The 14926-nt window shown below is 45.6% G+C and overlaps 1 protein-coding gene across 1 annotated transcript in view; it reads left to right on the plus strand.

Moving 5' to 3' along the window:
* Positions 1 to 14627, plus strand: part of LOC148148865 (sodium- and chloride-dependent neutral and basic amino acid transporter B(0+)-like) — a 67407-nt gene extending 52780 nt beyond the window's left edge. The window contains exons 12-14 of the mRNA XM_087991798.1: positions 114 to 223; positions 857 to 1027; positions 12336 to 14627. Coding sequence (XP_087847924.1) covers positions 114 to 223; positions 857 to 1027; positions 12336 to 12473 — 419 coding nt within the window. The 3' untranslated portion in view covers positions 12474 to 14627. The remainder of the gene's footprint in view (positions 1 to 113; positions 224 to 856; positions 1028 to 12335) is intronic.
* The last annotated feature ends 299 nt before the right edge of the window (positions 14628 to 14926 follow it).

The following is a 14926-nucleotide window of genomic DNA, read 5'->3' on the forward strand; positions in this document are numbered from 1 at the left end:
ATTCACCCTGTTTGCAATCCTGAATGATCTCTTCCCTGGTTAAACCTGCTCATTAGGGACAGACAGTGCAGGATGGACGATATGATTGTGTTCTGCTTTCTTGTTGTTCACAGGGGCAAACAGATTCATTAAGGACATTGAGATGATGATTGGGCAAAGGACTTGGCTCTTCTGGCTGTGGTGGAGAGTCTGTTGGCTTTTGATCTCTCCGTGTTTGCTGGCAGTAAGGAAATGTTACACATTTTAATGATCTAAAGTGACAATGATCAAACTCCAGATAGGCGGGTTACATTCTCGTTGAAGTACTGTGAGCAGATGTGGGTACCACACACCTTAGGAAGGATACATCGGTCTTGGAAGGGTTACAACATACTGTAGGTTCACAAGAGCAATATCTGGATTGCAGGGGTTAAATTATAAAGAGAGATTATACCAATTAAGCCTGTTTTCTCTAAAATCTAGAAGGTTGTGGGTTGATCTGGTCAAAGTTTTCAAGATATTAACACAACACATAACGGGTAAAGATAAATTATTCCTCCTGGCTTGGGAATCTAGAATTAGGGGTATAGTATAAAGTTAGGGCCAGACCATTCAGGAGGGGTGTGAGGAAACACTTCTATACACAAAGTATGGTCTATGTTTGAAATACACTCTCACAGCAGCAGTGGATACTGAATCAGTTGTTAAAATTATCCTTCTCAGATTTAAAGTTATGTTTAGCAAAACCAGGCACATGGAGTAAGGCCAAAGGTAAGTCACGATGTCATTGAATCAATGGAGCTCAATGGCCGATAACTGCTGCTATTAGTTGTTCAGCCGTTTTGAGAAATTGTTTTGTGCTTTCACTTCATTTCAGGTCATCTTGCTCTGGTCCTTAGTAACATATGCTTCCCCAAGATATGGGCCAGTTGAATACCCTGTCTGGGCAATAGCACTGGGCTGGTCTATGACCATCTTCTGTATGATGTGGATTCCCATTGTGGCCATTGTGAGAGTTGTTCAAGCTGAGGGCTCCACCTTATGGCAGGTAACTCCTTGATACCTTTCAACAATTGAAGAGCAGAATTTCTGTGATGTCCTCCAGATCTCTCTGTTTGGCAACAATGAAGTATCCTCATACAGCAACACAACCATCATAAAACATCCAAAAAGAAATTTGCAGACATTTTTACAGCATAATTTCACATGGCTACATAAAAGATGCAAAGCATATAAATAAATGTTTGTTTTTAATGAAGATCAAAATGGAAGTGGGCAGGTAAAGCAATGTGGAGCCCAGTTCAAGAGTACAAAGCTTTGGCAGCTAAAGGCTTGGACATCAGTCGCAGGACAAAATAACTAGAGATTGTGAGGAGTACATAATTTGAGGAGTGTAGATAGAACATAGAACAATAAAGAGCTGAACAGGCTCTTCAGCTCTTGATGTTGCGCCAAACTGTGAACTAATCTACGCCCATCACCCTACACTATCCCATCATTATCCATGTGCTTGTCCAAGGATTGTTTAAATCTCCCTAATGTGGCTGAGATAACTACATTGGCAGGCAGGGCACTCCACACCCTTACCACTCTCTGAGTAAAGAACCAGCCTCTGGCATCTGTCTTAAATCTATCACCTCTCAGTTTGTAGCTATGCCCCCTCATACAAGCTGAAGTCATCATCCTAGGAAAAAGACATTCACTCTATACCCTATCTAATCCTCTGATCATCTTGTATGTCTCCGTCAAATCTCCTCTTTGCCTTCTTCTTTCCAATGAGAACAGGTCCAAATCTCTCAGCCTTTCCTCATAAGACCTTCCTTCCAGACCAGGCATCATCCTGGTAAATCTCCTCTGCATATTTTCCAATATTTCCACATCCTTCCTCTAATGGAGGGGCGACCAGAACTGTACGCAATATTCCAAGTGCAACCACACTAGCGTTGTGTATAGTTGCAGCATGACATTACGGCTCCGGAATTCTCTCCCTTTACCAATAAAACCTAACATACTGTATGCCTTCTTATCAGCAGTGGTTAGCACTGCTGCCTCACAGTGCCAGAGACCCGGGTTCAATTCCCGCCTCAGGCGACTGATTGTGTGGAGTTTGCACTTTCTCCCCGTGTCTGTGTCGGTTTCCTCCGGGTGCTCCGGTGTCCTTCCACAGTCCAAAGATGTGCAGGTCAGATGAATTGGCCATGTTAAATTGCCCGTAGTGTTAGGTTAGGGGTAAATGGAGGGGTATGGATAGGCTGCACTTCGGCGGGTCGGTGTGGACTTGTTGGGCCGAAGGGCCTGTTTCCACACTGTAATGTAATCTAATCTAAAAAGCACTATCAACCTGCTTGGCAATTTTCAGGTATCTATGGACATGGACACCAAGATCCCTCTGCACATCCACACTACCCAGAATCTTTCCATTGACCCAGTATTCTGCCTTCCTGTTATTCTTCCCAAAGTGCATCACCTCACATTTAGTTGCATTGAACTCCATTTGCCACCTCTCAGCCCAGTTCTGCAGTTTATCCAAGTCCCCCTGCAACCTGTAACATTCTTCCACACTGTCCACTACTCCACCAACTTTAGTGTCATCTGCAAACTTAGTAACCCATCCACCTATGCCTGCATTTAAGTCATTTATAAAAATGACAAACAACCCCAAAAGAGATCCTTGTGGCACACCATTAGTAACCAGACTCCAGTCTGAATATTTTCCATCAACCACCACTCGCTGCCTTCTTACAGAAAGCCAATTTCTAATCCAAACTTCTCAATCCCATGCCTCTGCATTTTCTCCAACAGCCTACCATGTGGAACCTTATCAAAGATTTTACTGAAGTCCATGTATACCACGTCAACTGTCCTACCCTCATCCATATGCTTGGTCACCTTCTCAAAAAGCTCAGTGAGGTTTGTGAGACACGACCTGCCCCTAACGAATCCGTGTTGACTATCTCCAATCAAATTGTTGCTTGCTAGATGATTATAAATCCTATGTCTTATAATCCTTTCCAAAACTTTTCCTACATCAGACATATGGCTCACTGGTCTACAATTAACTGGGTCATCTCTACTGCCCTTCTTGAACAAGGACACAACATTTGCAATCATCCAGTCCTCTGGTTCGAAACAATGATGACTCCGTGATCAAAGCCAAAGGTTTCAACACCTCCTCCCTAGTTTCCCAGAGAATCTTCGGATAAATCCCATCCAGCCCAGGGGACTTGTCTACTTTAACTCCTTCTAGAATTGATAACACCTCTTCCTTACTGACCCCAATCCTTTCTAGTCTAATATCTCGTACCTCATTCTTCTCCTCTACATTATTCTCCTCTTCCAGTGTGAAAACCAATGAGAATTATTTGTTTAGCACCTCTCTGATCTCCACAGAGTCCACACACAATTTCTCACTTCTGTATTTGACTGGCCCTATTCCTACCCTCGTCATCCTTTTATTCCTCACATACTTATTCTACCTGCTGAATTCTGCTCATGTCCTCTCTTTGCTCTTCTTAACACTCTCTTTAAATCCTTCCCAGCTAATCTCCTCATCTGAACCATTTTGTCTCATTGTCATATAAGCCTCCTTCAACTGCTTAACAAGTGATGAAATTTCCGGAGTAAACCATGGTTCCCTTACCCTATCACCTCCTCCCTGTCTGACAGGGACATACCTATCAAGGACATGCAATATCTGTTCCTTAAACCAGCTCCACATTTCAAATCCTCTGCATTTTGCTACCCCATTCTATGCATCCTAAGTCTTGCCTAATCACATTACAATTGCCCTTGTTCCATTGATAAGTCTTGCCCTGTGGCATGTACCTATCCCTTTCCATCGCTAAATTAAACTTAACTAAATTATGGTCACTCTCTCCAAAGTGCTCACCTACAACTAACTCAAACACCTGGCCTGGGTCATTACCAAGCTCCAAATCCAGTGTGGCCTCCCCTGTTGTCGGCCCTTTGACATACTGTGTCAGGAAACCCTCCGGCGCACATTGGACAAAATTGGTCTATCCAACATACTAGAGTTATAAGATTTCCAATCAATGTTGGGGAAGTTAAAAGTCCCCCAAAATGACACCCTGTTCCTTTCACTCCTGCCCACAATCGTTTTTCCGATCCTCTCCTCCACATCCCTGGAATTCTGTGGAGGTGTATAAAAAGCTCCCAGCAGTGTGACCTCTCCTCTCCTGTTTCTAACCTCAGCCCATACTACCTCAGCAGACGAGCCCTCATCAAAAGTTCTTTCTGCGACCGTTATACTGTCTTTGACTAACAAGGCCACACCTCCATCTCTTTTACCACCTTCCCTGTTCTTCATGAAAGATCTAAACCCTGCAACCTGCAACATCTATTCCTGACCCTAATCTATCCATGTCTCCAAAATGGCCACAACATCAAAGTCCCAGGGACCTATCCATGCTGCAAGCTCAGCTACCTTATTTCGGATACTTCTGACGTTGAAGTAGAGACACTTCAAATCAGCTTGCTGTCTGCCAGCACATTCCTGTGACCATGAAATCCTGACCATGTCCTCCCTACTCTCATCCTCCTGTGCGCTGGAACTATACCTCAGGTTCCCATCCCCCTGCTGAGCTAGCACCAGCAAATTTCCCACCCAGGATATTAGTACCCCTCTGGCTCAAGAGTAGACCGTCCTGTTTGTAGAGGTCTCACCTTCCCCAGAATGAGCCCCAATTATCCAGGTACCTGAAACCCTCCCTCCTGCACCATCCCTGCAGCCACATGTTCAGCTGATATTTCTCCCTATTCCTTGCCTCGCTATCACGTGGCACAGGTAACAAACCAGAGATATCCAGGTGACAGAAATGGAGGAAGTTTCATAGGGAGTGAAAGATGAGGACATGGAGAGATTTGAAAATAACAATGTTGTTAAAGGCCAGATGTTGTTTAACCATGTGACCACGTTGGTCAGTGAGTACTGGGGTGTTTGGAAAAGGAACTTGCCATGAGTATAAATATAACCAGCATAGTGTTAGATGGTGTCAGCTTTCCTTGGGGCACATGGTGGGAGACCAGCCAGGAGTATGGGAGCTTCACCAGCTGGGGGCTTGTCAATAGTGTGTTATTCCTGACATTGTAACCCGCACTGTTCCCCACCTCCACTTGCTCTGTTTTTACCTTTTCCTGCCTGAGTATAATTATCTTTCCAAATGCCAATGGCATGCATGCAAAGCCTGTTAAATTTAACAGCAGTAAGCTTTTCATTGGTGAAACTGTGGGAAATAAAACCCACTCACTTCAATAATTTCAGTCCAAGACAAGATCTGAAGCAGCAGTATCGTTTATTATATGCTTGCAAGTGTGGTGTCTAAAATAAGCACACAGAGTTTAGCAAGTACAAATCTTATATACAATTCATTTCTCTTTTACTCCTCCCCCGTTATTCCCTTGCACCTCCCCTGTTTACATCTCCCACTTCTCTAAACCTGGTGCCCATTACTCTTGTTTATCCCTTGCCTTATCCAGCCTTGTGCATAACAAAGTACCAGTTTTGCTTGGCCATTTCACCACATCCTGCTGTGGTCCGTTGATATGTATATCCTCCTTCACTGCCATCTGCTCTTTGCTAAAGCAACATTTCCTCCCATTCTTCATCCATACTGAGCCTTATGACCTCTTCATTGTGGTTTGTTTTTGCTTTTGCAGAAGGAGGAAATAGATGCTTATAACTATTGTTTGTACAAGAATATCTAGCTTAACCTACACCCCCTCCCCTCACAGCACCTTATCTATTTGTCTGTAATATCTACCTTTGTTTGCAAGCACATTTCATTCTTGTAGGCACATTTTAGCTAATACAAAAACAATTATATATTTCCTTCATATAGTTTACATTCTTGTTGACTCAGCTCTTAGCTGAAACAATTATACACGGGTGTGAGTTCATTTACCCTGCATAAGCAACTATCGTTGCAGAAGTAACACTGCTTTACCTATACCCCACAAAACCTAACATCAGGTGATGATGCTACATCTACAGACGGCCAGTTAGAGAGTCTCTTGGTCAAACAGGGAGGGTCTGTAACACATCCAGAACTTTCCTCTCCAAACCTTTCACCCCCAGTCTCTGAAAGCCAGGGAGCAGAGAGCAGACAGGTCATTGGGGTGTTTGTCACAATTAAATTTCACATTGAATATGTTTAAAATTCTTCATGTGTTCACCATCATTATTGTTGATCCCATCTTGCCAAGAGAGTTAAGTGTCCTCACATGCCTCATGCTTGGCAGAGATTAAGGGACACTTCCCTTTTTGTGTGGAAGAAAAGATGTTGTGTCTTGTGTTGATTCTTTCCTGAATGTTGGTGTTAGTGTCCAGTGTTGTCCTCACTGCTCAGTGGGACACGGCTGCACTTGCAGGCTCAGCTGGGCAGGGCCCCTCTTGTATTCTTTGGAAAGGACATTGTCTCAGGTTGTTCTCAGCTGAAAAATGTGTTGCTGGAAAAGCGCAGCAGGTCAGGCAGCATCCAAGGAGCAGGAGAATCGACGTTTCGGGCATAAGCCCTTCTTCAGGAATGAGGAAGGTGTGGCAAGCAGGCTAAGATAAAAGGTAGGGAGGAGGGACTTGGGGGAGGGGCGTTGGGAATGCAATAGGTGGAAGGAGGTTAAGGTGAGGGTGAGAGGCCAGAGAGTGGGTGGGGGCGGAGAGGTCGGGAAGAAGATTGCAGGTCAAGAAGGCGGTGCTGAGTCCGAGGGTTGGGACTGAGATAAGGTGGGGGGAGGGTAAATGAGGAAGCTGGAGGAATCTGCATTCATCTCTTGTGGTTGGAGTTGGACCACGAGGTTACCAGACCAGAGTGAGTCTGATTAGAGAGGTACAACAAGCAAACCACTGACCTTCTACACAACTGGACACCGTTTATTAATGCACACAACCCTTACACGGGATGTGCAGGTATCTCATCCTCCAGCTCAGTCCCAACCCTCGGACTCAGCACCGCCTTCTTGACCTGAAATCTTCTTCCCGACCTCTCCGCCCCCACCCACTCTCTGGCCTATCACCCTCACCTTAACCTCCTTCCACCTATCGCATTCCCAACGCCCCTCCCCCAAGTCCCTCCTCCCTACCTTTTATCTTAGCCTGCTTGGCACACCTTCCTCATTCCTGAAGAAGGGCTTTTGCCCGAAACGTCAATTCTCCTGCTCCTTGGATCTGCCTGACCTGCTGCGCTTTTCCAGCAACACATTTTTCAGCTCTGATCTCCAGCATCTGCAGACCTCACTTTCTCCTTCAGGTTGTTCTCAGTCAGGGTGGTTTAAATGTAGTGGGTGAGTTCAAATTCCTGTGAGTACTCTGCCAAACAACACACAGAGGCAAATTTGCACAATTCTGACACTGCCCTTTTCGGTTGCTGATTTTCTTACTTTAATTTTTCACCAACCCCTCCCCCACAGGAGTCAGGCCCTTTCTGCATCTATACCTCCATTTCCCTAACCCCTCTATTCCACACTATTTCATCCTCATCTCCCACTCACAGTTACCAGAGACACGTCTGGATGCATTCGCCTGCTTCCTTCCTTCCTTTACCCAGAAGCCTCAGGACTGGGCCTTTACAGAATCACAGAATGTGTCAAACCATAGGAGGTACTGTATCAGGGTCGGCAAAGAAACTTTCAATCATCCCGTCTTCATTCCAAACTTGTCTTCTACTATCCCAAAGATATTGACTTGGAGAATGGCATTTCCCTTGAAAAACGTTCGGTTGGAAATTCTTGGAGGGCTATTCAAATGTGGGGTCATCACATTTATACAGGTTCTGATAGAGGGCTGGTGACTACCTCATCTATCCTCTTGAGCCAGTCTTGCAGCTTGGTTTGTCTCATGTGTCCTGGTCTTTTTTTTAATAATTTGCCTTTTTTGTCGTGGACATAGACCTGACCACTTCCTCTGAAATGAATGAAAGTCAAGACAGTCCTCAGGTGTGACTTTGTTAGCCAGGCATGAGCTAGTGTCCAAATCATATCCTTGACATTAAACTCTTTTCAAATGCTTGCTGCACTTTAATCTGCCTTTACAAGCATTAAATATCTTGGAAGCATCGTCTAAAAATAGTGGGATTTTTGGAAAACTGTTCTTTGGAAAACCAGAAATTCTGCAGGTACTGGATCACGAGGTTACCAGACCAGAGGGAGTCTGACTAGGGGGGTCCAACAAGGCAAACCACTGACCTCCTACACAACTGGACAAGTTTATTAATGCACACAACCCTTACACGGGATGTGCAGGTATCTCATCCTCCACTAACATGTCCACCTCGGTAGCACTTTATTAAAAACGGTTTCTCATGGAAGAGTCTTCAGGTCACGCAAATGTGTTACAAGGAGAAACCTACCAAGGGCCAAGGTATTTTGACCCAACACAAACATACCCCTGTGTGTATCACTACATCTCAACTCCTAATTAGGAAATGGAAATTTCACATCCCATCAATTGGTCAGCCTTGAGGCCACATTTCCTGCTTGTGGGGACTCTAGGCACACAGCTACATCCTGGTGAGTCTATCACTAACACAGATATGGATGGAGGCTTTCACACTGGGTAAACTGAGGTGGGGCAGATTTGGGTGACATGGGGGTGAAATAGGAGACATAGTGATGTTGCAGTTATGTGATTGGAAGATCAATCCAGGGCCAATCAAATCTGGCACTAAGGTTCTAAACTTCTGGTTTCCAGGGAGAGGGATACAATTGGTATCTAGGAATATGGAGTTCATGGTGGGATCCGAAAGAGAATGTTTTCAGTCATCCCAGCAGTAATTTGGAGCAAGTGTGTGCTCATACAGTACAGTTTGTCTGTGAAGCAGTCTGTCTGTTTTGAGTGGGTGCTGCTGTTGAGGAGGAGATGGTGGGGTCTGTCTGGTTGCATTACGGAAACTGACAATGGGCCACTTGTAGTGTTGATGATCCCACTGCTCCCTGGCTGGCCTCTATCTATCTCCTCCTCTCAACATGAGTTCATCTGAAACTTTGCTGCAAGTATTCACACTGGCACAAAGTCATGTTCATGAATAACTCCTGAGCTCACTGACCTCTGCTGGCTCCCAGTCTGGCAATGTTTCAATGACATATTCATATTCTGGTTTCAGATCTCTCCATGGCCTTATTCCTCACTCTGTGTGTGACCTCCTCTTGTCACACAACACTCCAACGTCACTCTGCTTCTCCAATTCTGTATCTGGCTCATACCTGATTATAATCTCTTCACTGTTCATTGCTGTTTCTGAGCTCTGAGCTCTGCAATTACCCCCATGAACATCTTTACCTCTCTCCCTCCCTCTTCTTTCCAAAGTGCCTTAAAAACTTCAAAGATTTTGGTCATCCATTCTCATGTTTCCTTTTATTTCTTACTATCAACAATATATGTTCACGCTCTTGCTAACCATCCAGAACCATCTTACTGTTATAAAGATGTGAATGCATTGTTTTTTCATTAGCAACAGGGCTTTCCTGATAAGAGACATTAATTGCATCCCAGAGCAGGCAAAGATTAAAAATGCTGTACGAATGTTGGTGTTACTGCAGTGTTTGACATTTTGTTGTCTAGGTTCTGGATCAGTGGTGCTGGAAGAGCACAGCAATTCAGGGGATCGTGTTGCTGGAGGTTAGAAACTAGGATGAGGTGGGGGAAGGGGAAATGAGGAAACTGTTGAAATCCACATTGATGCCCTGGGGTTGAAGTGTTCCGAGGCGGAAGATGAGGCATTCTTGGTCAAGGGGGCGGTAGGAAGAGGTGTTCTCGAGTCCAAGCCAAACGCCAACTCGAGGACACCTCTTCCTACCGCCCCCTTGACCATGACCCCACCCCCCATCACCAAACCATCATCTCCCAGACCATACAGAACCTCATCACCTCAGGAGATCTCCCACCCACAGCTTCCAACCTCATAGTCCGGGAACCCCGCACTGCCCGGTTCTACCTCCTTCCCAAGATCCACAAGCCTGACCACCCTGGCCGACCCATTGTCTCAGCATGCTCCTGCCCCACTGAACTCATCTCTACCTACCTCGACACTGTCCTATCCCCCCTAGTCCAGGAACTCCCCACATACGTTTGAGACACCACCCACGCCCTCCACCTCCTCCAAGACTTCCGTTTCCCCGGCCCCCAACGCCTCATCTTCTCCATGGATATCCAATCCCTCTACACCTCCATCCGCCATGACCAGGGCCTCCAAGCCTTCTGTTTTTTCCTCTCCAGACGTTCCCAACAGTACCCCTCCACCGACACTCTCATTCTTTTGGCCGAACTGGTCCTCACCCTTAACAATTTCTCCTTTGAATCCTCCCACTTCCTCCAGACCAAAGGGGTAGCCAAGGGCACACGTTTGGGCGCCAGCTATGCCTGTCTCTTTGTTGGCTACGTAGAGCAGTTGATCTTCCGTAATTACACCGGCACCACTCCCCACCTCTTCCTCCGCTACATTGATGACTGCATTGGCGCCACCTCGTGCTCCCGCGAGGAGGTTGAGCAATTCATCAACTTCACCAACACATTCCACCCTGACCTTAAATTTACCTGGACCATCTCTGACACCTCCCTCCCCTTCCTGGACCTCTCCATCTCCATCAGTGACGACCGACTTGACACTGACATTTTCTACAAACCCACCGACTCCCACAGCTACCTGGATTACACCTCTTCCCACCCTACCTCTTGCAAAAATGCCATCCCGTATTCCCAATTCCTCCGCCTCCGCCGTATCTGCTCCCAGGAGGAGCAGTTCCACCATAGAACACACCAGATGGCCTCCTTCTTTCGAAACCGCAATTTCCCTTCCCACGTGGTTAAAGATGCCCTCCAACGCATCTCGTCCACATCCCGCACCTCCGCCCTCAGACCCAACCCCTCCAACTGCAACAAGGACAGAACGCCCCGGGTGCTGACCTTCCACCCTACCAACCTTCGCATAAACCAAATCATCCGCCGACATTTCCGCCACCTCCAAACAGACCCCACCACCAGGGATATATTTCCCTCCCCACCCCTCTCCGCCTTCCGCAAAGACCGTTCCCTCCGTGACTACCTGGTCAGGTCCACGCCAGCCTACGACCCACCCTCCCATCCTGGCACTTTCCCCTGCCACCGCAGGAACTGTAAAACCTGTGCCCATACCTCCTCCCTCACCTCCATCCAAGGCCCTAAAGGAGCCTTCCACATCCATCAAAGTTTTACCTGCACATCCACTAATATCATTTATTGTATCCGTTGCTCCCGATGCGGTCTCCTCTACATTGGGGAGACTGGGCGCCTCCTAACAGAGCGCTTTAGGGAACATCTCCGAGACACCCGCACCAATCAACCAAATCGCCCCTTGGCTCAACATTTCAACTCTCCCTCCCACTCTGCCGAGGACATGGAGGTGCTGGGCCTCCTCCACCGCCGCTCCCTCACCACCAGACAAATGGAAGAAGAACGCCTCATCTTCCGCCTCGGAACACTTCAACCCCAGGGCATCAATGTGGACTTCAACAGTTTCCTCATTTCCCCTTCCCCCACCTCATCCTAGTTTCTAACCTCCAGCAACACAATCCCTGACTTGTCCGGACTTGTCCGACCTGCCCAGCTCCTTTTCCACCTATCCACTCCACCCTCTCCTCCCTGACCTATCACCTTCATCTCCTTCCCCACTCACCTATTGTACTCTATGCTACTTTCTCCCCACACCCACCCTCCTCTAGCTTATCTCTCCATGCTTCAGGCTCTCTGCCTTTATTCCTGATGAAGGGCTTTTGCCCAAAATGTCGATTTTGCCTGTCCTCAGATGCTGCCTGAATTGCTGTGCTCTTCCAGCACCACTGATCCAGAATCTGGTTTCCAGCATCTGCAGTCATTGTTTTTACCATTTTGTTGTCTATCCCAGTTCGTTCTTCATTCGGTTCTGGTGAAACCTCTTCCTGAACCTCTGTAATACGCCTTGTGAATGTGCTCTCACAGTGTCCTCAGCACACACCATGTCTCTGGAATGAATGATCAGGGGATATGTTAAAGCTGATGAAAGTCAATCGGTGATACGTCCTGCATCAAGAAGATTTAGCAATCAGTGAGACTAAATGAATGGGTCAGTAACGCTGCTTCAGTTAATGTGGCAGTGCTCACAGTAAACTATAAGTTATAACACATTCCTTGAGTGTACTTCACTGCTTAAGAAATTAGAGTTTACACACAGGAGTGGATTCTCCAGAATACATACACAGTTTAAATATATTTTCAGTACAATATGAAATGCTATGTGTTAATGGAAAATCTCAATAAAATCAGGCATTAACCTGGTTAAATATTGTTTAAAATCAGGAAGAATTTCTTCAACATTTCTTTGTTACTTTCACAGAAACTTTCTGCCGCTTGCACATCAGCTCCTGATTGGGGTCCATTCTTGAAACAACACAAAGGGGAAAGATACGGAGACAGAGCTGATTCTGCACAACTCTCAAACTCTGTGCAACTTCTGGCCACACCAGAGATGTGAACATTTATGGGGATATTTCTGTTTGATTTGTAAACAATGGATCTGAAATTTTATTGTTGTGATGATGCACACCACTGTAACTCCAGGGAGGATGTTCAGAAACTCAGCCAGGTGTAACACCAGCTGGCATCTCCTCTGTCAACAGCAAACATGGGCATTAATTTGGAGCAGGGTGGAGTGTGGTGGAATTACTGAGCATTACGTTTCCTGTATCATGAGTTTTTTGACATGAGCTGAGGCTCCTGCCTAAGTCCTCGTGCTAATATATGGGATTCCAGTGACTGTTCTTCTCTCCCTAATGTTGCCCAAGTTTCTACATTAAATAACAAAATCCACCTTAAAATAAAAGTTGTCCAATCAAAGTCAATCCATTTCCTTAGTTCCACTTTTGTGCTTCTATCCTCTGCCATTCATGACACATGAAAATTAAAATTATTCACTTTTCCCAAATCTTCAACCGTAATCTTTACAGCTTCACTCTAATGCCTTTCCATAGGCTCAAATGACAGTCCATAACTTGGGTCTTTGATCTGCTGACCTTGATGTGCCCGTTATCCAGTCCTTTTCTCTTCTTGTTCAGATACCTATTCATATTGTGATCACCTCCTCTCTGTAGCTCAGTGTTCTGTTGAGTATAATTAAAAATGAACCTACCCAGCTCCTTTACACATTAGAAACTTTGCAACAATCAGCAAGAGTGAGGGGCTCTGTGATGGTTTTGTACAATACAACACTGATTTTGAAAATTACATCTCCCCTGCTTGTTCTCTTACTGTTGGTTTTTAAAAATGTATTCATAGGATGTGAGTGTCACTGGATGTGCCAGCATTTATTGCCCATCCCTAGTTGCCCTTGAGAAGATGGTGCTGCTTTGAACTGCTACAGTCCATGTGCTGTTCATAGACCCACAATGCCATTCACAACTGAGTTCCAGGGCATTGAGCTGGTGATTCTGAATGAACAGTGGGCGATATGGTCAGAATGTGAGTGGCTTGGAGAGGAACTTGCAGGTGGTGGTTTTGTCCATGCTTTGGACTCTTTGTTCAGAAATACATCTTAAAAATACTTTACCCATGTGTCCTTGTCACTGAGACGGGCACAGAGAAACACAGTTCAGTTTGCTGTTCAACTTGATTTTATTAACAAATGTTCCTTATTAAAACACAAATGTTAGTATTTCCCAAATTCCCAGAATATTTACTCTCCGTCAACCTCCATCCATCTGAGACAGGATATTGCCCATGATGATCAATATCTTTGCGCTGGGCCATTGGAATATCCTTCCTCTCCGACATCGAGCCAGCTCTCGTCCATGAAGTTGGGTTTTTTAGGTCAGGGGCAATTTTCTTCTGGGTCTTCATGGGCTGCTGCATGATCTTCTGTCATGAGTCTTCACTGCAAAACTTCCCTGAGAATCACTGTGAGTCTTCACTGAGGGGATGGTGACCACACGTGTTCTTATCCCCTGTTGCCTGAGATCTTCCAGAATGTTCTGTGGCCAATCGGATCATGTGCTGGGTTCAAAGCATCCAAATGACTGTCACCCACATGCTCTACTGTTGCTATGCCAGGGATGTGTAAAGTGCACATCCTCAGGCACCAGCTGGAAGTCACGATTCCAGAAAGTCTGAATGATACTTTTGCAGTACACCATCCTCAGGCGGTCTGTAATTGGTTCCCCCTTAATCTTCGTGATGTCTTTGACCTTGGTTGCCATGGTTCTCTGTCGTCAATAGCTGCAGGCTGCTGTTTAATTTACTTTGGCCAATTTTCTGTTAGGCCTGATTTCTCCAGCTGTTGGTCAATTTAGAATATCCAATTTTGGGTGCATGGTCCACAGTCTCTCCTGCTGATCCCTTGAAGTATCTCGCAGAAATAGGATCAGAGGTTCATAACACACTCTCATGCAGGAAATTACCAAGTCTCCGATGGAAATAGCCTAACTCCCTGAGTGTTTGAGTTCTCCATTGTCCAATGACAACAATGCCCGATCCACCAACTACCATCTATCACACATTAATAAGCTTAACAGCTCTATGTTCAAATAACCAAATACATGTGGTGATGCTGTCACTTTAACAAGGTTATTTTGTCCTTGGGTTTTATTTTAAAGAGAGTTTGTGAAGGCAGAGGTGCCAAAATGTCTGGGAAAGAGCCTAGTTTAACAATGGCAGGAGAGAGGCCACTTCTCTCAGTTCAGACTTTGTTTTCTCCTGTGGTAGTTATAACAATGAGAAGTTGCTTGCATTGGAGAAAGGTTCCAAGCTTCAGCAGATGGTTCCTGGCTGATGTCCCTCTCTGAAGTCTCTCCTGCCTGTCAGAAGCTGTGTTTGAATTTACCTTTTGCCAAGGAGTGTGTTTATGGGATGTTACGGGAATTGGAAAAGCTCCTTAGTTAAATTGTGGTATCAAGTCAGTTGAGTTTTCAAGTAGTTGTTATTCTAAAGACTGTT

This window comes from Chiloscyllium plagiosum, unplaced genomic scaffold, assembly GCF_037043375.1.
Source record: "Chiloscyllium plagiosum isolate Xiang-an unplaced genomic scaffold, Cpla_swu_hap1 HiC_scaffold_11, whole genome shotgun sequence".
Lineage (NCBI taxonomy): Eukaryota > Metazoa > Chordata > Chondrichthyes > Orectolobiformes > Hemiscylliidae > Chiloscyllium > Chiloscyllium plagiosum.